This window comes from Delphinus delphis, chromosome 2 (genome assembly GCF_949987515.2).
Source record: "Delphinus delphis chromosome 2, mDelDel1.2, whole genome shotgun sequence".
Classification (NCBI taxonomy): domain Eukaryota; kingdom Metazoa; phylum Chordata; class Mammalia; order Artiodactyla; family Delphinidae; genus Delphinus; species Delphinus delphis.
The window spans coordinates 166009279-166033283 of record NC_082684.1 but is presented as its reverse complement, the minus strand read 5'-3'; the positions used below and the strand labels follow the sequence as shown (position 1 = coordinate 166033283).

General features: G+C 37.8%; 1 protein-coding gene across 1 annotated transcript in view; it reads left to right on the top strand.

Moving 5' to 3' along the window:
* Nucleotides 1–24005, top strand: part of C2H10orf67 (chromosome 2 C10orf67 homolog) — a 92980-nt gene that overhangs the window by 60832 nt on the left and 8143 nt on the right. The window contains exons 10-14 of the mRNA XM_060003140.1: nucleotides 7811–7870; nucleotides 8544–8626; nucleotides 8701–8766; nucleotides 11714–11801; nucleotides 16840–16923. Of these exons, the coding sequence (XP_059859123.1) occupies nucleotides 7811–7870; nucleotides 8544–8626; nucleotides 8701–8766; nucleotides 11714–11801; nucleotides 16840–16923 (381 nt within the window). The remainder of the gene's footprint in view (nucleotides 1–7810; nucleotides 7871–8543; nucleotides 8627–8700; nucleotides 8767–11713; nucleotides 11802–16839; nucleotides 16924–24005) is intronic.

Here is a 24005-nt window from a genome sequence, read left to right as displayed (position 1 = left end):
TTTACTTGTAGAGTTTGCAATATTTAAGTATAATTTCATTTAAGGGCTTAAGATTGTTGTGGAAATCAGGAAAAGAAGAGATTAGTATCAATTGCTATTCTTCCCTGGACACTCTGAGCCATAGGGCAGATGCTAGGTCCTGACCACATGTAATATCACCTTGGTGGTAACAGAGGAAATGTCATTCAGGAGCCCACAGGGCAGCCACCTGACCCCTCACACTGCATGGTGTGCTTTATTCCATTTACCTGGGTTTCAGCTGTGGGTTTCTTTCCAGTTCTCCCTGGGAATTGGGGCCAGTCTTGAACACCAGGTCATTTGCCGGAGTCCTGACACTGCTGGGACTTGGGTCTCACCCCCTGAACATTTGACATGCTGCCACCCATCCTAACTGCCATCATTGCATGTACTAGTTCTGCTGTGAATTCTATTACAAACACTGTCATAGAACAGCTTTAATACTGACGTTCACCACCGTCAACCTGAGGTAGCTACACCCCACTGGATGCCGGCATTGGACTATCAGCCACCCTCTCCGGGTCCAGCTCTTCCAACTTGTCAGTTTCTCCAGCCCTGACCTCTTCAGGTTTCTTCTCAAACCCTAGGGATTAGTTTGTATAAATTACAACATATTTCAATTCCCCTTTCTTTAGGAATGTATTTTCGTGGAGGGTGGTACTTAGACTTTTCTTCATGTAATGCCTCAGTTGTAGTCTCCATTCGTTCATCAAAAAACTAAACTAATTAAAGGAAAGCTATTTGTTTCCCCTTATTCACCTATTACATATTGCTGCTAACTTGCATTTGTGATCAACTTTAGATAACCAAGGATAGCTCACTGAATTGATTTTATGCCAGCCAAATCCAAAAGTTCTTATGTTTTGCTAGCCTATGCAGCCTTATTAGGGAATCAGGTATACTGATTTTTAGGCTTTTAAAAAATCTTGAATATAGCCTGAGGATCTCCTTCACTAATTTCTATGTGGGAAACATTCTTCTGTTGACTATATGAATATATATATATATATCTCCAGAATAGAGTAAGGAGTTGCCTATAACCAGTGCCATGAAGTGTTATGGAGTCCAGTTAATCCAATGGCTGAAAGCATATGGTGGACCCATACTGTGTTTCATGCCACCAGAACTGATAGACATGAGGCTGAACGTCCTAGAGAGTAATTCTGGTGGTCTTTCTCTCTAGTTGAATATATGCAAGTGGATTCTGATTAAGATTCATAACATTTCTGTCTGGTTTACATTAAATAAGGCATAAGTGTATTTTAAAAGTAAATTTTATACTTAAATTAGAAAGATTTCAATCGTTTGGGATTCTTACACAACCACTGGAATAGCTAGGAGAACATCTATTAGGAAAGCAACAAAAAAAAGATTTCAGACCGAAGCACCGAAGCAGCTGGTTGATAAGAGATCAGTGAGAAGTCATTGCAATTTGTAGGAACCCCTGGAAATCTCCCACCAAATAGCTTAGTCTTCAGCAGTAAAGATAGTGTTTAAGAGTTCTCCAGAAAGTCACTGTGCAACTCATATTTGTCCATTCGTCTTGCTCAAAATGCCTTTGGATGATCTTTTCCAATGTGTCCCTCGAAAGTACAGTTCTTTGGAGTTTCTAACATGCTATATTCTTCAGAAGATTATAATTTAATATAGATACTTTCATGTAACAAAAATGGATATGATTTGCCATGGTAAAGTTTGCATTTGACACCTTCATTTATACCATTTCTGGAGCTTTTTTTTTTTTATATATATCTAAGTTTCTGCCCGGTATCATCTTCTTTCTTCCTGAAGAACTTCCTTTTGCAGCGATTATAGTGCAGGTCTGCTGGCAACAAATTCTCTCAGCTTTTGCTTGTTTGAAAAAAACTTTATTTTGCCTGTTTATTTTATTTATTTTTTTTTTGTGGTACGCGAGCCTCTCACTGTTGTGGCCTCTCCCATTGCGGCGGACACGCAGGCCCAGTGGCCATGGCTCACGGGCCCAGCCACTCCGCGGCATGTGGGATCTTCCCGGACCGGGGCACGAACTCGTGTCCCCTGCATCGGCAGGCGGACCCTCAACCACTGTGCCACCGGGGAAGCCCTTGCCTGTATTTTTGACAGATTTTTTTCTGAGTATGGAAGCCTGAGTTGACAGTTTCTTTTCTTTAATACTTTGAAGATGTCACTCTCTTATCTTTTGTCTTGCATAGTTTCAGACAAAAAGTCTACTGTATATTTTAACTTTGTTTCTCTGTCTGTAATGTGTCTTTTACTTTGGAATGCCTTTAGAACTTTTTCTTTCTCTTTGCTTTTCAACAGTTAGACGATAATGTGTTTTGGAGTGTTTGTTGTTCCTCTCTCTTTCTTTCTCTCTGTCCTAATGGACTTTCTTGAATTTGGGGTTTGGTGTCTTTCATTAACTCCTTACCATTATCTTTAATTATGTCTCTTGCCCTATTCTCTCTCCCTTCTCCTTCTGAGATTCTGATTACACATATGTTAGACCATCTGATATTGTCCCCAAATTCTTGGATATTCCGATCATTGATTTTAAACGACTTTTTCCTCTTTGTGTTTCAGTTTGGGGTATTTTTTTGACCTACCTTCAAATTTCCTAATTGTTTTCCTCAGCTGTATTGATTAATCAAAGAAATTAATTTCTTCATCTTTTTAAAAAATTTCTAATATTTACATTTGACTTTTTTTTTTACATTTTCCGAATCTCTGCTGAAATTATCTATTGTTTACCATCTATATTGTTCACTTTTTCTCCTAGATTCTTTAACATTTTAATTATAGTTAAAGTCCTCATCTGATAGTTCCATGATCCATGGGTTATCTTTGAATCTGATTCTGTTGATTGCTTTGTCTCCTGACAATAGGTTCTTTTCCTTTTTGTCTGTCTCATAATTTTCGATTGAATATCAGTCATCACGTGTAGAATAGTAGAGACTGAAATAAACAGTGTTCACACGTGGAAATGGCATGCCTCTTCCTGTAACAGACTGTTATTGTAAGCGGTAGAGCCAATCTAGCCAAAAGTTGAATTGAGTTTGGTTGTAGCTATGGTTCCTTTTAGTGGGCCACAACCTTGATGTTCTTGCAGTGGGTGTGTGCTTAGAATGGGAATGAGGGTAACAGAGTGCTTTTCTCTGTGTGCTGCTCCACCTTTAGCTTTCAGCAGAACTATCCACCTGTGCCACCGAGTAAGTCTCTCTCTATGCTCTTATGCCTTCCTTGGTAATAGACTGCTATTGCTTGGTACTTCACAGGTGAGGGCAGAAAGAGTTCTCTGTTGTTCTAAAGCAAACTTACTCTTTGGGAAGTGCTGTGTGCCTGTGGCTCTTGTCTATTTTTGAAAGAATTTTGAAATTGAATTCTAATAATTTTGTTAGAAGAAAATTCACCAGTGATATATGGAGGTAAATGTTCTGTTTTGCCTTCTGGCTTACGCAGTGATCAGTGCCTGACTGCATACAGCCTCCTAGTCTATCCTCAGTGCTCTCAATTCTTAAGTCTCTTCTTTCCAGACTGTAAGCACACAGGCTGCTTCTCCTCTCTTCCTATGGTTGCATCACTCTCCCCTCCCCACCCGCCACCATAGCTAGCACCTGCTGGCACATTACTGGTATTCAGAATTAGTTCTTTGCTTAGAAGGTAATCAGAAAAAAAAATGATAATATGGAAGTCAAGATTAATGAAATTTTAGGGACAGAATATCATCTTTCTTCATGAGTTAGAAACATTGTTTTGATAGAAATATATTTGATGGTTTAAAGGAGAGACTCAAGGAGGCATTAAACCCAGAAGGAACGGCCCAAGTTTCAGAAGAGGGATGTTTGTGGAAATTGGGAGAAATGAAAGAATGTGATGAGTCTTTGATTGACAAGAAAAGGAGAAAGAGGATATGATAAGGAATCTGGTTGATCATATGACAGTTAATAAACATAATTGCACTCCTGTTATTACAAACCTTGGCTGTTGATTCCAAATTTAGATTATATTTATTAACTGTTGGGTGTTTTTTTAACATGTTTTAAGTGCTTAAACTGGGAAATAAATTTAAGAATCATAATTCTTAAATTTCTGTTGTAAATAAAACTTATTTCTTAATTTAATAGACTTTTAGCTATAAATATATATACAAATTCAAAACAAAGAGAAATATTTATAATGAATTATGTCTAGTCACAATGTTCGATTATCTTTGTAATTATTTAATTTACATTTTCCTACTTAGGAAGTTATCTCCTTTTCTATTACCACTCATTTTCACCTCTATCTACTGTTTAGCAGTCCAGTGTTTGCACCTGTCAATGAAGTAGCCACATAAAGACCAGCACATGTATTCCAGAGAAAATGGAACGCCAGCAGCTGGCAAAACAAAATGACAGTTTAATGTGGACAGAGCCAGGATTGAATATAACGTGCTATAGCGGGAGTTGAAAGTTCAACTCAAACTGGAGAGCAAACACTCTAGTCTACATGTGGTGCTTTTTTTTTAATGAAAAGAGAAGCTATCTTTGTCATTGTCAGAGTATTGTCTTTGGGAGAGATTGAATATTTATTTGCTTTACAGAAGATATGGTTTAGCACAGTTTTATCTGTAGTTATTACAGAGTTGATCATTATATGAGAGTTGGGAAAAAGGAGCCTTGAAAATTGGAACTAATTTTTACTGTATGCAAATTTAAATACAGAATCTTTTTTTTCCTTTCTAAAATTTTTAATTTAATTTTATTTATTTATTATTTTTGGCTGCGTTGGGTCTTCGTTGCTGTGTGCGGGCTTTCTCTAGTTATGGCGAGTGGGGGCTACTCTTCGTTGCAGTGCGTGGGCTTCTCATTGTGGTGGCTTCTCTTGTTGCGGAGCACGGGCTCTAGGCTTCAGTAGTTGTGGCACACAGGCTCAGTAGTTGTGGCTCGTGGGTTCACTAGTTGTGGCTCGCAGGCTCTAGAGCACAGGCTCAGTAGTTTTGATACATGGACTTAGTTGCTCCGTGACATGCAGGATCTTCCCAGACCAGCGATTGAACCCGTGTCCCCTGCATTGACAGGTGGATTCTTAACCACTGCGCCACCAGGGAAGTCCCAGAATCTTTTTTTTTTTAATAAACTTTCAGTTACTGATATGACTTCAGATAGAGTGAAATAAATATAAATGCCTTTCTAAGTGGAAACTTATTTTGTTTTGCCAGTTTGTTTTCCTAACTTCCTGTGGATTCGTTTTTAAAATTTGGGTTGGTTTATTCCCATTAACATACGGGCAAGTGCCCTCCAAAGCTTGGGGCTCTTACTCCCATGATTTCCTTGGTCTACTGTTAACCAAATGGCAGTGAATTCACTGTGTACTCCTCATGTCCTGGTCAGAGAGGCAGTTCAAGCGGATTGTGTTCTTTGAGAACAAACAGGTAGAGGGAGCCCCAAAAGTGCATGCCTCCCATGACTTGGGTGACCCCAACGTATTCGAAGCCAAGGAAAGCTAATGATAACCACGATTCTCACTGTTTTGTTAAATAGGTGTTGCTAGGCCTCAGGCTTTGTTTTTGGCTAACTTCCTGCCACATGGGCCTTGGGGAGACTGAGTCACTATGCTGGTGGTTGTAGGTGGTAGGTTTCTCTAGGAAGGTGTGCAGACAACCAAGGGAACTATAATCTTGGTAGTTCTAGGACCACCAGAAAGCTCCTCAGGACTGAGGGGACTGATGGAGTAGGAGTTAGAGTTTAGTGAACTAAGGTAAGAGCAATGGGTTAGGGTCCGAGTTCAGGATTAAGTCCATGCTGAAAATTCTCCTATCAGCCAGGGGATAATCAGGAATTATCAGCAGGGAGTTCGTAGATCACCATATAGAGGTTTACATATATTGACATCATAATAAAGGCAACCACAGTAAGAGCTGAACATTTGCAAATAAAAAATCAGGCACGCGAGGGAAGAGAGAAGATGGAAGGTAATTCGAATGCTCTAAATTCTTAATGTTTATTTGTGGGGAGCCCAAAAAATAAAGGCTACTGTTTATTTATAATGATAATGACGAGAAAAACTAAAACAAAACCAAACCCTTGGCTTCTGGGAAGTGAGAGTTTTATGTTCACGTATACTATCTGCAGTTTATTTTTAAAATATGTGCGTGCATTCTCTATCGCTAAAAATCTAAAGTAACAGGGATGGTGAAATCAATAGGTTAGTGTATAGAAGTGAATGGTAATATGTGTGATGTGCCTGGCACATAGTAGGCACTCAAAAACTTGTAACTTTTATGGCTGTTAATTACAAATTTTGTTACGTGGCAGCTAATGTCAGCTGGGTTCTCTCTGCCCCTTCAGATACGAGTAAAGTTGGCTCAAACCCACATTCTGTGCTTTGTGGCAGCCGAAAACGTGTCCACTTGTTTCTCCAGACACCCATGGCATCTTCTGGTGGTTGTTGTTATGTCTGGGCTCCTTCTTCCACTGAAACGAGTCAATTTCTGAGTCCCATTGCACTCTGTGTCATCCCAGCTCCCACTTTGTTGAATCATACACTGAATTCAACCCAATTCTGTGATTGCTACTAAAACCACTCACTCACAGGACACCTTTAGTTGAATGAGGTTGAGGAAGGTAACAGGGACAGTCTGCATCACCAAGATGCCGTTTCACATTGAATATTGGACATCACCCCTGGGCACTGGTCACTTGTGGCTTCACCACACACTAGCAGCTCCAGCCTTGGGGTCCTGCCTGGCCATTCTCTTCTTTTCTAGCTCTTCTCAGCCCTCACTTCTGATTGCTTCAGGGAGCTCTGGGTTCCTTTTACTTTATTCTGCAGACCTGGCTCCAGACCCTGCGTGGCAGACCCCACCCCATCAACATGGGCAACAGATCAAAACCTTTTGGGTCACCCACTAGAGCAGGTAGTGGTGGTAATAAGAAGCACCTTTTGCTGTCTACATTCTGTGGAGGAATATAAGAATAGCTAATCAAAGGGCTTCCCTGGTGGCGCAGTGGTTGAGAGTCCGCCTGTCGATGCAGGGGACACCGGTTCATGCCCCAGTCTGGGAAGATCCCACATGCCGCGGAGCAGCTGGGCCCGTGAGCCGTGGCCACTGAGCCTGCGCGTCCGGAGCCTGTGCTCCGCAACGGGAGAGGCCACAACAGTGAAAGGCCCGAGTGCTGCAAAAAAAAAAAAAAAAAAAAAAAACAACCAAAAGAATAGCTAATCAAGCAGGTTTTTATATTCAGTATATTTTCTCACTGCCATCTGCTCTCTGCATCATTCAAGAGGAATAGTAGTGAAAATTCGTCTTAATTATCATTTAAAATAAAAGTTTATTTATTTATTATTAAATAAATGAGCAAACGAATGCATTAAAATCTAAAAACCAAAAAAGTGCAATATGTAATTTACTTAACCATTTTGAAACGCAGTGTTTTTATAACTGGGATTCATTAGATTTAATCCAAAAGATAGTTGAGAAAAATAAAATAAAAGGTTTTTTTTAAGCTTGTGACTTCACTGGGTAATAACTGCCCACTTCATTAAAAAAAAAAGTGTAATGGTAAAATTTGACCCATATATAATTACAAAGTAATGCATTTAGAAAACAAACAGTAGTGGGAACGTTGGTTTTAATGGGATATAATTGTCCAATTGCAAATGCAATGTATAAACACTGAGTCTTGTAAATTAAATGAGGCAGTCAAGACCCCTATGGGACTAGGGTTGGCATATTTTTAGTCTCATTTGCCTTTCTCTAAGCTGCAGAAAAACCACATCTTTATGCATTGACTTGAAATGTTATACTTGCTTTTGTTTATTTTCTTTCCAGGTTAGACATGGAATACCTGCTGCGGTGCATAGAGAAAAAGCGAGACTACCAGTGGCTAAGGTATAATAATGACTAATATGACCCTTATTATTAACTTAAATATTGTTTATGTCAATGCTGACTATCCTTAGAGAGGAGTAATGACTTTGAAAGCTACACCAAGAATCAGTCTAATGAAGAGACAGAGGACCTGGTTGCCTCTATAGTATGATTCTGGGTTACATCCCTGCCACACCCAAAGAAATCTCATTCATGACATGCCTACAATTCCACTGTTACAGATTCATTCCTTTGCCAAAACTTTGTCCCCTTGTAAAATAGAAACAGTACTGAGAAATGGCATACAGTTCTAATGTGATTGAGTTGGTCAGATCCTTTCCTGAGGACGGTTTTGATAGAAAGAGGAAATAGAGTAACTGGGGGCAGCTGCTGCTATGATGAAGAGATTTAGAAAAAGTGATACCTGGTAGGGGGGAGGGGTGATGAAGATAAATTTTGGCTACTTGGTAATATTGTCTCACACTGGCTGCTTTGAAGTGAATCATTTACAGGAAATGGAGGCATGGGATCTTAAATTCTTCCAGTTTATGGGAATTTGCAAGTAAATGTAACTCATTGTTCCCTCAAATTTTCGATGATAGTTAGAATATGCATGCTATTTAATAGAAATAACCTTTCAGATTTATGGGGAAATAGGGTATAATTAACTTTGTGATGTATTTTCTATTGAAAGATTGAAGAAGAGAAACGTGGTTTGGAAGAGCAAATACAAATGTTAAAGGCTAAGTTAGAGAAAGAGAAAAAGAAGTCGGAGAGGTACTGGTAATAGTAATTCATAATTGTTCATTTGCAGCTAATACAGTATTTAACCACCTATAAATTTATTACAGGGTTAAGAAGGAATCAGATCAGATCAACAAAAACTGGGAAAAGAAATTCTTCATTCTCAGGAACAGGTATAGTGTGGTGATATATACAAATTCTATTTATAAAAATGCGACTAATCGTCTTTTAAGGAAATTGGGAGCCTTGCATTTTTCTGTATATATTAACTAATATGAAATGCCCTCAAATACCTCTTTCAAGAGATGCAAAATAACTGACCTAAAAAAGAAGAGTAGTCAAAGTCACTTCAAAGAAAAACTAATTCAAAACTGTTTTATTCCTGATCTCAGTGTTTCAAATTTAAATCATAGACAGGATGGACAGACTCTCTTGATACCTGGTTTAATGGGACCTACATAGTCATCTTCCTCCGTAGGGCTATTAAAACATTTCCATTCATTTGCACATGATAATATTTATCTCCAGATACAGAGACCTGAATGAGTGAGGGAGCACGCCATGTGATTACCTGGAAGAGACTTCCAGGTGAAGGAACATCACGTGCAAAGGTCCTGGGGTGGGGGTTTGCTTGTGTGTTCAAGGACAGTGAGGAAGCCAGGTGGCTGGAGAGACATGAGCAGGGAGGAGTGGTATAAGAGCTCAGTGAGGTGGAACATTTGGGGTTTTACTCTGAGATGGGAAATCACTAGAAGCTTTGTTTTCAATTGATACGAAAATTTTCTCTTTTACATGCCTACTGGGTCATTACCACACCTAATAAAGTTAGCAATATCAATCCTTTAGTACTACGTATTGACCAAATCATATTCAAATTCCTTGATTATCTCAAGGGAATCTCTTACAGTTGTTTGATTAAATCGGGATTCATGGTAGGTGGACCACTGCATTTGGGTGTTATATCCTTTAAATCTTTTTTTTCTTTCTATGATGGTCCCACTTACGTCCCCGTTCTTTCCAGCGACCTGATTTGCTAGAGAAATATGCTCATTTGTTATGTAGAATGTCCCCCATTCTGGATTTGACTAATTGTTTATGTGCACGTGTGTATGTATGTGTGGTGTCATCTAACATGTTCTTCTATCTGTATGTCTTACAAACTGATCTTTAAATCCAGAGAGTTGATTAGACTCAGGTTCAATATTTTAGGCAAGACTACTTCACTCGAACTACTATGTAATTCCTGTGCATCACATCATAGGGCACATAGTGTCCGGCTATATTATTTTAATCAAGTGTTATCAGGCTAATTCATATATTTTAAGGTTCATCACTGACCTTTCTCCAAATAATTTTAACATCCATCAATGATCACAAACCATGATCCAAGATTTCATTAGGGTTGCAAATTGGTGATACCTTAATTTTATCTTTCCTTCTGCATTTCTTAGCTAAATTCTATTAAAGAAAAAAAAAGTTTTCCCCACTGGTTACCCTGAAATATAGTTTCAGACAAGATAAGGCAAGATAAATGCTTGATCCCCTTTATTTATCAATATTCAGAATAATGAGTTGGTACCCTAAAACCTCACTGGAGAGTCTTGAACTGAGGAAAGACCCAATGATCTGATGTCTTAAAAAAATTATGACTTGTGTTGATAAAAAGCCATAGGGAAGCCAAAGGAAAAGCAGGGAGAAGAGTTAAGAGCTCCAGAAAGAATAAACCCCTCTTAGGCAAAACATGATGGCGATTTGACTGGAATAGGAGACCTGGAGCTGTTGAGAAATGATTACATTGGGGATTTTTTTTTTTTTTTTCGGTACGCGGGCCTCTCACTGTTGTGGCCTCTCCTGTTGCGGAGCACAGGCTCCGGATGCACAGGCTCAGCGGCCATGGCCCACGGGCCCAGCCGCTCCGCGGCATGTGGGATCCTCCCAGACCAGGACGCGAACCTGTGTCCCCTGCATAGGCAGGCGGACTCTCAACCACTGCGTCACTAGGGAAGCCCTGGGGATATATTTTGAAAGTAGGATGTATTGAAAGATTGGAGATAAGGTGGGAAAGAAAGAAGTCAAGGATTTTACCTAAACAACGGGAAGGATGGAGTTACCTTCAACTGAAACAAGCAAACACATTTTGGCGGGAAATCAATTTTGATTTAAGTTGCCTTTAGTCACTTAAGGGTAGAGGTCTGGTGGCAGTGATGAGTATATGAGTCTGGAGTTCAGAAGAAAGTTTAGGCTGGGGGCATACATTTGGGATGCATTAGTATAGATGGTATTTAAAGCCATGGGATTAAATGAGATCAGCTAAGAATGAGTGTTGGAGAAAAATAGAGAGATACAAGGACTGAGTTCTAATATTTGGTAATAACTGACTTTCAGATGCTTTTTTTGGATCTGATGTTTTCCCTCTAAAGGACGTCTCTCTCTTGTGAACTCTTCTCGTCTTTTGCTTTCTTGTTGGCTTGTGAAATTTATTTGCGTATTCTTATTTTTAATTCCTTATCAATTTTAGATGTTACAAATACCTTTTCCTAGTCTGTGAACTTTGTGTATGCTGACTTTTATTGTACAGAAGTTCTTAATTTTTATCCATCAATATTTTTGCCTTAGGTGTGTTTAGAAAGTTTTTCTCCATCTCCACTAAAATATTCTCCCACGGTTTTAGACAAGCCTTCTTTATGGCTTGTCTAAATCTAAGCCTAAATCTAAATATGATTTACCTCTCATATTTAGGTCTTTACTCCAGTCCTTTCCGTATTGGGTTGTGGTGCCACTTTGGTCACATACTATGTTCTAGTACATTCCCGAATCTGTTTCAGTGTTCCTATTCTATTCCATTTATTTTTCCTTTCCAAACTGTTTTTATACTATGATTTTTGTGGTATATGTTAATATCTAGTATGGCTACTCCCTCCTATTTGCTTTTCAGGGCTGGAAAATACATAATTTTAAAAATCAAAGAGTGGTAAGTTCATACTAATATTTTTAAATTTTTACTTGTATCTCCTTGCTCTTACACTGAACATTCTAGTTTCTAATCACAAGAACATAATACCGATTTGCTCTTTCCTATAATTTCTGTTCATTTTAATTCCACTGCTTCTTTTGTTTCAGCTTTCACGTTCTTAAGAACGAGATGTTTACTAGACACACGTTGTCCCGTCAGTTTGGAGTGCTGACTGACACATCCTTCAATTATGTTGTAAGTACACACTGGCTAGATACTCTTTGTCTCTTTGATGATACCTGTAACGTGTCTTTCTGAAGTTAACATTTTTTGAACCCCTGACATTAGAGGCTCTGGAGATAGTACATGAGTCACTCTGCTGAATGCTGATGGCATAAGACAGAGTGTCTGAACCCAAAGAGCTCAATCCAGTGTGAGACACAGATGTGTAAACAAATTGTTACCACGCAGTATGGTTGAGCTATAATGGAGGCAAGTGAAAATTTCAGAGGAGGGGGACTCATTCCCCCGGGTGGCATTTATCAACCTGACCATTTGTGTGCGTGGATGGAATGTAGGAACTATCACAGCTCAAGATCCAAGTATCCAGTCACTTCCAAATGGAGAAAGGAGGTAAAAGAATCTATTCCTAGTACCAAGCCATTCGTTTTCACACTAGAAGTCACCTGTAGATAAAGCCCAATTCTAAAATAGACTTTTTTTGGAAACTGAAGTATAGTTGATTTACAATGTTGTGTTAGTTTCTGGTGTACAGCAAAGTGATTCAGTTTTATATATATATATATATATATATATATATATATATATATATATACACACACACACACACACATATATATACATAACTGAATATATATATGTTCTTTTTCAGATTCTTTTCCATTATAGGTTTTTACAAGATATTGAATATAGTTCCCTGTGCTATACAGTAGGTCCTTGTTGTTTATCTATTTTATATATACTAGTGTGTATCTGTTTAGTCCCAAACTCCTAATTTATCCCTTTCCTTTTCCCCCTTTGGTAACCATAAATTTGTTTTCTATGTCTGTGAGCCTATATCTGTTTTGTAAATACGTTCATTTGTATTATTTTTTTAGATTCCACATATAAGTGATATCATATGATATAAAATAGACTATTTTTAAAACTGTTTACTTAATGTTTTCACTTGGGAGTTGTAATTGTAAAGGCAAATGATGACCAGTGTAGAAAGATAATCAATAAATTGCAATCAATCAGTAACTTAACATACTGTAAATGCTATTGAGAAACTGCTACACAGCTAAGTGTTCTGAGGACAAGTCAGGTTTGTGGAAAAAGTCACAAGAAATATAAATTTTGGTTTCCTGCTTCAAGAGGCTTACAATCTAAAATCACTTTCTTTCTAAAATTTTTTCTACAATTTTCACTTTAAGACAGTTTTCTAACTCCAAGTTGCTGCAAGAGATCAAAGAACTTAAGAACATTGGCAAGATAATATTATTTCTAATTTTTAACTAAATTTACATAGTAATATGAACCTTGCTGAGGATTTTAATAATTGACTCCCCTGAAATGTTCCAAAACTGGTCTACGTAGATGGGAATATATTAAGTCTCTTTCTTCTCCTTTTGGTTTTTTCTCTTCTCAACTGAAGGTTACAACTTTAATTGGAGTAATCCTCATTTTAGATATTTAATCAACTGGACAAATAAAATATTGGAGGACCCAGGAGAATGCTGTGCTACTCAAAAAGCAGGCTTTTTAAGGATTATCTGGTAAAATTTTCTGGTCCAAATTTGAATTGTCCAGGCTTTATGAAACAGACTTCTAAAATCTCAAAATTATTCCAGTCCAAGCATAGTAATAGATCCAGTATTTTCTTGAGAAAAATCTTGGCCCTGCCTCAGATGTTCATGCAATCTGTCTTCCTATGGAGGAGAGATGGACTCTATCTAGTCGAGAATACATCTGTGTGCCACTACTTATTTGGGATTCAAGCTCATGAATCCTTATCTATATAGCTACACAGTATATATGCACTCAAGACACTCATCAAAGTGGACAGCGAATATTTAAGAAAAATAGACAGAGAGAGGGAAGGGGAGAAAGTGATGAGTGAATGAGTTAATGAACTTTGGGTAAACTAACATTTTCCCTTGGTTTCCTATACTCTAGTCACTTGTCCATTCACAGATATTTGAGTACAAATATGTACCAAGCAGCATGCTTGGGTTGCAAATGTCATCTCCCAGTTTGTGGACAAGGTTTTGGTATCTTTTCATAAATAAATGTTCTTAATCTCAATGTTAGTTTAATAATCTTTTCCTTATTGCCTTTATATTTTTTTCTGTCTTTAAGAAAACCTTACCTAACCTTTAATGGTTGAGAGTCTGCCTGCCGATGCAGGGGACACGGGTTCGTGCCCCGGTCCGGGAAGATCCCACATGCCGTGGAATGGCTGGGCCCGTGAGCCATGGCCGCTGAGCCTGCACATCTGGAGCCTGTGCTCCGCAACGGGAGAGGCCACAACAGTGAGAGGCCCACGTACCGCAAAAAAAAAAAAAATTCTTCTCTGATGTATGCAAATGTCAGATCACTATGTCGTACACCTGAAACTAACATAATTTTGTCAACTATATTTCAATAATTTAAAAAAACCTAAAAAACAAAAAATATTTTCTTCTCTATAAACTTAAATTTTTTTTCTTGTTTTGCCTTTCGTATTTAGAGGTTTAATCCACCTAGAATTGATATTAGTGTACAGAACGGTAGACATCTGATTTCATTTTCTTTTAATATAATCAGCAGATCTAGCACCATTTATTAAAAAGTCCATCTTCTCCCCTGGTACATAATTCCACCCGTTATATATTATAGTAAGGGCTTATGTATGTATGAGTCTGTTTCTGTCCTACTGTTCTATTTGTCTATTCTCGCATCAATGTGACACTGATTTAGTATCTATACCTTTATTATAAATCTTTTTCTGATAAAACAAATACTCCTGCCCTGATGTTCTTCAAGAATGCCTTGGCTTTATTGGATCTTTACATTTCCATATAAAATTTAGAATCAGATTGTCAGTATTCACAGTATTAAAAAAAACATAAGAAACAAATTAAAAATTCTATTGGGATTTTGATTAGAAGTGCATTAAGTCTCTAGATCAGTTTGGGCACAGTTGGCACCTTTTAGGTGCTGAATCGTCTAATCCATAAACAAGTCATAGCTTTTCTTGACAATATTATGTTAGTTTGCATTTTATCTCCACCGATTCTTTTCCAGAGACTTTTGTCAGTAGTTTCTAGAGGTCGTATATTCTTATACTCTATTGTTGGGGACAGCAAGTTTAATGAAGTTTTCATCTAGATCTCATAATAGGTCATTTTTTAAAGAGTATAGTTCTGATATCAGGATACTGTTTCTTTAACTGACTCTACAGTTTTTTCATAGTCCCTGTTTTATTTACTCTTCTCTCTCATCCTTGACAGGGTGAGGTGTGTTGAAACCCAGTGTTATCAACTGCATTCTCTTGTGTGTTGCTCAAATCTCCCTTTTACATTTCAGCTGGAAGGCAGGTTGATAGGCACAGCCCCTATTTCTGACCCCAACTTCAGCAGGATTTTACCTTTTTCAGCCCTGGCAGAGAGGTTGTATTTTCTTCCACACCCACAGTATGAAACAATGGAGTACATTGGAACTTAAATTCTCAGCAGTCAGGCATTTAACACTGGCTTCTTTTACCATCTTTATGAAAGACTTGAAGGCAGTGAGGAAAGAACCATGTGTATATTTAAAAGAGTTTTCTAGACAGGGAAAGGACCATCGGAAGACTCTAAGACAGAAGTGTACCTGGCATGTTTGAGAAACAACAAAACATCCAGTGTGGCTGGAGCAGTGAGCAACGAGAGAGAACAGGAATAAATATGGTTAAAGGGATAATAGGACTTTGATTTTTTTTCTATTACTCTGAGTAAAATTGGGAGCCTTTTAGAGTTTTCAGCAGAGCAGTAAGACAGTTTCACTTAACATTTTAAAGGGACAACTCTGGCAGCTATGGAGGCCGGGGGCAGGGAAAGAAACAGACTAGGAAGCTATTGAAGTGATGCTGGTAAGAGATGGTGTGGCTTGGACCACCTTAGGAGAGCAGATGGCAAAACGGGGCCGACACATGCCTGGAGTACTAGGTAGTCCTATGCGGTGCTGGATTTTATGTACATGTAGCAAAATGGATGGACCTTAAAAGCATAGTACTTAGTGAAATTACTTTGTACATAGTCCTCAGCGAAAGAAGTGGAACACACGAGATGTGCTGTTTTTCACCCTGAATCTAAGATGTGCTCAACATCGGTTCAAGATTTTATAAGACTCTAAAAGAGAAAAAGTGCTGCCAATCATACTGTGACGCTCCATCTATTGTCAGATGCATCCTGATTTTAGGGATGTTGAAATATCAGAAGGCTATGCCTTAGAATCAACAAAATAGGATATCACATAATACTAGCACAAATTAAAATACATGCACAAAATTACATATTTTTGCAAGAACATATTCAAATAAAAAATACAAATAAATATTTAAATTGTTTATTTGGTGAGAGGAACAAAAACAGAGTGGGGGCAGGCTGTGGGGAAATAGAAAAATGCGTGCAAACACACTTAATGTATGTGTGTATACACACATACAAACCAGCAAGAGAGAAGCCTTGAGTAGGGAGAACGTCACATAAATTTCCAGGGTGCATCCATGGACCTCAGACCTCTTTTTGATAATCATGCTTGGTGTACTTCTGGTCCTTTTCACTTGTGCATTTTTAATGTCATGATTTACTTTGCAGTATATGATGTTGGTGGCAATTCTGCTTGTGTGCTACTGCTTCTGAACTCCTGGAAGAGATGCTTTTGTTTTTTCACTCTTCAGTTCCTGGGAATCACAACCATCACTGTGTAGCTTCCAGGAGCTGGGTGGTGCTGGGGATGACCCCGTAGTACCTGACCAGTTACAAGCAGTAAATCCCATATGGCATAGGGATAATCAAAAGGAAGTAGAGTCAGAAGAGACATTAAGGAAAACATTTTTCTTGAATTTTCTCTCAAAGTAGCCTGAATTAGGAAGGGGTCTATTCCTTGGGTTTAAAGGAAAGGATTTCCCCAGCGATATTTGAGCAAATAAGTTAGGAGCATGATTTTCATATCTCAGTTAACTAAGGACTGAAAAACATTCTACATCCATTTGGGCTGGTCATTATTTCCCCTGGATAACACGGTACATACTGTTTGTGTCTTTCAGAAAGCTAAACCTTTATTTGTGCAATCCAAAGTGAAATTGATAACAGCGTCGACATCTTCTGCAAATGTTTATCATGCATCTTCGGTAGGTAGATTATTTTTTCCCTATTTAACATTTAATCAGTCAGTATTATTCAGCCTCAGTAACGAAACGGTTTGGTTTACCTACAGATAGACAACAGGTATGTCGACCTAGACAGGGATCACATATCCCTCCCTCCTTCACCAAGAGATAAGAATCTTTATTGTTGGAGAAATGGTTCATGCAGGATGGGTAATTAAGATTAATAATGCTTTTCTTTGTTGTCCTGAGATGTTTGGTTTCTGGATGAATGCATGACTTTTTTCAGCCAATTTATTAAATTAATAGATATGATAAATAAAAGAATGTTAATGTATATTTCTGAATATTGATCTCTGCTAACTAAAAATGAATTAAGTCATATTTCAAAATCAGGAACTCAGTTGGAATCCTGTTTCTTTTTAATTAAACTGCCAACAAACCCGAAGCTCCTGTTAAATCCCTATTTTTCCAATTTAATGCTTAGAAGAAAAGGACAACTATTTATAGCATCCTTTATCTCCCATCAGTCCTTGTGTGGCCTCAAATTGGACTCTTTTGGAGGTGGAAGTATATTTTGTCCACACGTTTCTGTAAGTCTTTAGGAAACAACCATGCTTGCTTTTCTCTAATAAACAAGTTGGATTAATGAAATGCAACGTTATTTGTTTGAATTATTGATGATAATCAAAGGGTATCAGTAATTTCTGTTGTTCATGTCTGGGAATCTTTAAAAGTAGACTTTTATAATGAATCTTTCTACAAGGAGGAAGTGTGTGATATGAGTTTAAATCCTGGACCCTAATTTTTTTTTAACATCTTTATTGGAGTATAATTGCTTTACAATGGTGTGTTAGTTTCTGCTGTATAACAAAGTGAATCAGCTATATGTATACATATATCCCCATATCTCCTCCCTCTTGCGACTCCCTCCCACCCTCCCTATCCCACGTCTCTAGGTCATTGCAAAGCACCGAGCTGATCTCCCTGTGCTGTGCTGCTGCTTCCCACTAGCTATCTATTTTACATTTGGTAGTGTATATATGTCAGGGCTACTCTCTCACTTCGTCCCAGCTTACCCTTCCCCCTCCCCGTGTCCTCAAGTCCATTTTCTATGTCTGCATCTTTATTCCTGCTGGACCCTAATTTTAAAATCAACTTTTTGAAAACTAGATTGAGAAAGGAACCTCTCTTCTGGGCCTCCATGCAGTGGAGAGGCTTTTTCTGTAGTGCTTACGGGTATAGGTAGTACCTTTGCCGGAGGTGCCTGCCTGGGTGCAGAGGAATCTTTCGGCAGTCACGGTGCTGGCTGCCTCCTGGACTGGCATTTAGGTGACAGTAACACCCAGCCTGGACTCTGTACCAGCTGCTAGCCTAGGGCATGCAATTTAAAGATATCACCTTTTTGTTTTTTTTTTTTTTTTGACCACACTGCGTGGCTTGGGGGATCTTAGTTCCCTGACCAGGGATCAAACCGGGGCCCCCTGCAGTGGAAGTACGGAGTCCTAACCACTGGAGTGCCAGGGAAGTCCCTGAAGATATCAGCATTTAAATAAGGGACTAGCTCTGTTGAATTGTTGGAAATTCCAACCCATACAGTAAGTTATTTCTAAAATATCACAATGTATTAGGGGAAGAGAGACTCATGATTTATCATAAAAATATAAATTGTTAAATTTGGAACCTGTGTTCCACCTGACATTTTAATTAGAGAGCTTAATTAACAGCAAAAAATTCAGTTGAGAACTTTACATCCAAAAGTGATTTTTCTCTGCCAAGCAAAACAGTTTTCAAAGGTCCATTTGTAGTCATACAAACCGACCTTGATGGCCACCTGGGCCATAAGGCAGCTTTGGCCAAAACAAACACTGTCACTCCCTTTCCTCTGTCCTGAAAATGTGAAGTGTAGAGTTATTTTCACCCTGTCTACGGAAAGCCCTCCTAAAATTCATTAGCCCCCTTTTTTTGCCTTACTAATAAAATTGAAAGTAAATGCTATTTTATGATCCATAATTTTGCAGCATGCCACAAAGTGCCTCATTCTGAATATGACTGCACCGCAGAAGAGGCGTGGGCGACAGTGTCATACTGAAAGCCTCTGGGCATAACCCTGATGTTTCTACAAAACCTCTGAGATAACGTTGGCATGTCATGTTTTCCCCTCTGAAGATAGTGTGGGGAAATCATCCAGTTAACAAAAGTTTCTGGTTAATTGGGTTCCAGTTCATCCAAAATTGACTAGAAATAAATTTTCTATTTTTAATGGATAAGAAAACCAATACATGAATGCCAGGAGGAAACTGAATTACAAATTTACTAATTGGGGAGTAGATGAGTATCAGCCTTTCACGATTATGGGGACTGAACAGTATTCACACTAGACGGTCAAAGGACCAAACTGTCGTCACAAAACAAATCACTCCAAGCTTCTCAGGTACTTCAGAAGGTGGAGAACCCCCTTCAGGCCCCTAGGAAATAGTTCAATACGTTATCAGTGTTTTCAAGCACTAATTCACAAATACATTTTCAAAGAGGTGTTTAGCTACATGGTTTGTACGTACCTGACTTACAGACAAATCTTAATTACTTTCTATAACACAGGGGTAACCTATATGGTGACAGAAGCCAAATTCAACCCTGTAAAGTCACTGTGGTATTGAGTTCTGTTTTTTAAATTATGTAAATAGAATATTAATATTTTAAATACCCTACGAATATTTATCCTCCCTGTTAACAGCATCCTTGGTGTTGCATCAAAGATAGAGGTTCTTACGTTGTATTTTCATACCACAAGGTACTTTTGAAAATTACAGATAACTACCATTTAGTGGGTGTAGGTACTATTCCAAATGCCTTTTAAGTTTTAACTCTAATCCTCACAAAAACCCTATAAAGTCAGCACTCTTGCTTTCTCAAGCCTTAGAGGAGACAGTTGGACTCAGAGGGGTTTAGTAAGCTGCCAGGTTTATGACCACAAATAGATTATTAATTTATAAATAAGGCTGGGTTCAGACCCAGAGAATGTGGCCCTAGAGCCCAGGCTTGTCACCACTCAGTTATATTGACTTGCCCCAAGGCTCACGCATGACAGTGTGTGGTCCCATTTTCAACAACACACAATGGGAAAACGTGATGTAGCAGAAAGGCTTTGGAGGTGGACAGACTTCGATTCCTGTCTCATTCCAGTCACTCCCTGGGTAACTTCATTCAGCTCCCTCTGCTGTGTAAAATGGAGATGGTGACCCCACCTCCTAGCTTTGTTATGAGGATTAAATGAGGTGAAGTGCCTAGCTAACCCCATCCTTGCCTTTCCTCCTGAGCTATGGATAATATAATACCTGGGTTCCCAAAATAAAGTCAGGCAAACCTGCTTTTTAATCTACTACACGAGAGCTATGATGTCCTCAGCAGTAGGCTAGTGATTTAAAAGAACTGGTCTCTCCTTTAATTCTTTAGTAACTAATTGTCTACCAAGCATAAGAAAGAATAAAATTTGTCACTGGTGTCAGATCATATGGTAGATATTTTGAAAAGAGCAAAATAAAACAAAACATAACTTAAAACAACGTTATATCAGGTGATATATCTTTCCTAAGCAAATTGAAATTAACTTCTTGTTATGTTGCAAGCTTTACTCCAAAAAAATCTAGCAAGAACAACAGAGTTATTCTTGCAACAAAGGAAGTGTAAGAGATAAATAAATCCTCATCAATATAAGGGAATAAAAAAATGAGGTACCATACTATCTGCAGAATTTCAAAGCCGTTTTTTTTACACAGTAGTAATTATCCCAAAAGATCCCAGGTAACATTATTAATTTGTTTGCTGCTTAACTGTGATAAAATTTGGGATCTGAGCTGCCCATTGTGCACTGTGCACTGCCACAGATTTTATGTACTTAAGAAGACCTTTCTCACAGTCCAGTAATTAGGTGCTATTGACATTGTAATCTTTGAAAATGTTCCTAATGAGCCCCAAAGACACAAATCTCATAGATAAAACCTCAAAGTAACAGTGACCCTTTAAGTGGCTTGTCAGTAAGAGAAAGCTCAAACATAAATATCTGAAACACAGGAGACACCCAAATTTAAACCTAGATTACATTGTATTGTTAATTCTCTCAGTCTTTTAGGGAAGAAACATGGAAGAGGTGATTTCAAAGGCTTTAAAGAATAGTAGAACAATCGCAATACGTTGGATAGGATTTTAAAACCTTTCTTTTCACCCTTTGAAACTTTGGACCTGAAAAGTGTTTTTTTTCACTAAGTGTATTATCCACCAATTTATAAAAATAAATATTAATTGAAAGTGGAATTCGGTTGACCCTGCTGTTGTTTTAAACACAAAAATAATTTTAAAAATCACACAAGAAATTGGAATTTAAAAGATAAAAAGGAAAGCATTTTAGGCATAAGTGTTAGCATTGTTTTACATATTGTTTCTAGACTTCAGCTATAATTAATATAATTTACTAAGGTATTCATATTCAAATGCGTATTTTACAGTATTACCACATATACCACATACATACATAATATATAACATCACTTAGCATGTAATTGATGGCTATTAAAAATGTTAAAATAGGACTAACCTGATTTACTGAATATAATGTATTAAGGGGTCTGTTAATGTTCATGATGTCACTGCCACCAACTTTTCTACTTCCCTTATTGTCACCAATTACCTGTAATTCAGATGTCGTATTGCTGAGTTATATATGTCATCCTTGTCTTTGAGATTTGGGCTGATTCTCAACTACCTTTTCTTAAGAATTTGCCTTGCTCTTTATGCCTGTGTTCTAGAGATAGTTTCTATTCAAGGCATGGGATTTAGGCTATTAAATGACAAATAAAGCCTGGAAGATCAGCAGTGTGTCTCTTAACATACCTTTCCAAATACAGGGAATTCTCAATGGCATAGAAAAGAGCCAGGATGACCAACTGGATTTGAGAATTAATCTGAAGTTCTCTATCCAACTGAAGCTTTGTCCATTGGTCAAATAGGGAATTGAAAAATGTGAAAAATGAAAACAGATAATAACATGCTTTGAAAATAATGTTAATAGTTGAAACTAGTAGGCAGGCAAAGTACTCTGTATTTGTAAGATCATAACAACTTAGTAGGAAAAAAGGTCACAACTAATACATATTAAAAGTGTACTTTATTAATTTGATGGACTATCTTGTATTAATTCAGCCTAGTGATGCTTTTTTTAAGTATTTGTAGACAACGTTTCATTGAATAAATGCCACTAAGCATATTCCTAATTATGCCCCAGATTGGTACTCAGAGGTGTCCAAAGCATGTAGCATGCGGCAAAGACGGTTTCTGGTGTGTGTTATTATTCAGTCATTGGGCCATGAGTTGGATTCCAGCAGCCTCTCTGGATCCTGTGGCCACTGATTTCATCCCAAACCTCAGCTGCCCATTGCCGCCCAGTCATTATAAACCATATAAGCCTTTTATGGTGGTAACAGAATATTGAGAGAGGTTTTAATTAGTGTTGAGTGAGTATTAATTTTTAAATTTAGGAATGGTTCTGTTAGAGAAATGACAGAATGTTACAAGATGTTCGGTATGGATTCATGCAAATTCATGGACATATCAAGTTGCACCCTTAAGTGAACTGGGAGTGACATCTTTGCATGTGAATATTCCTTTCAATGGGAGGAACCCCGAGTTTGGAATTTGAGGGAATAAATGGAGATCAGAAAAGCGGATATTTATGTCAGTGTAGAGAAGTGTCACTGGGCTTCAGTCCTCAGCCTTTCCTGTTCCCGGCTGGTTCACATTCTTTAATGCATGTTCCTTATCTTGAATGAGATGATCACATGGAAAAAAAGTAGGTCATAGGAAGAAGTATGTTGTATACTATTACATGCTACACAAATGGAAGCTAGAGTGACAACTATAAAATAATCTTATTATTTGTGTTTACATATCAGTGAGAATGAATTGAGGAAGGGCTTGTTGACTAATTTAGAAACTATTTTTTTGTTTTTTATGAAATATTTCAAATATTCAGAAAACACAGAATTACATGTTGAGTACCCATTGCGTATGTGTATGTTTTAGTATATGTGCATGTTAAAAAGTATCATTACTTCAATAATTTGTTCAGTGAGGACCTATTGATGATAAATTCTGTTTGTCTTAATTTTATCTCCCTCTTGAGGGTAGTTTAGCAAGATACGATACTCTGGGTTGGCAGTTATTTTTTCCTCCACATTTTGTTATTATACCATTGCCTTTGAGCCTCTGCTCAGGCTTCTTGAAGTTTGTTGTCGATTTGTCAACCATTTGTGGTCATTTGAGTTTTCTTTATGTAGCTTTTAAGGTTTAGTCTTTATTCTTGATGGTCTTTAGGTTTACTGTAATGTACTCATTCTATAAAATGTGTTTAATCTTGATTAAACACATTTGTGTTTAATGTTGTATTCAGAGTACAATTTGGATCATTCATATCTTTCTTTACTTCTAGAAATTTCTCAGCCATTGTCTTTTCAAATGTTGCTTGTGTAACATCCTACACATTATTTTCTTCTGAAGCACCTCACAGTCTCTTCTCATGCCTCTAATCTACATTTTCTATTTTTTGTGTCTATTTCTCTGTTGTGCATATGGATGGATTTCTTGATTTCTTGATCACCTTTTCCAGTTTTCCAATCCTCTCTTCATCTATGCCCAATTTATCCCATGTTTTAGTTTTATTTTAGTGACTTTTTTTATTTCCCAAGACTTTAAATTGATTCATTTTCAGAACCGTCAGTTCTTATTTTATCCTGGCCTGTTTTGCGTCATAATTTATTTGTTTAGTGGACACTATCAATTATTTCTGTGAGCATACTAAACACACATTTTAAAATCTTTGTCAAACTATTTCACCAACTTAAATTTATCTGGAGTGAATTCGTATCCTGATAGCTTATCTTTCTGTTGTCTTTCCTAGCATTCCTTTCCTTTATTTTGGAATTTTGGTTTACAGGGTCCAGTTTCTCTGTCTCATTCATATTCATTCCGTCTCTCTCTCTCTCTCTCTCTCTCTCTCTCTCTCTCTCTCTCTCTCTCTCTCCCCCTCTCTCCCTCTCTCCCTCTCTCCCTCT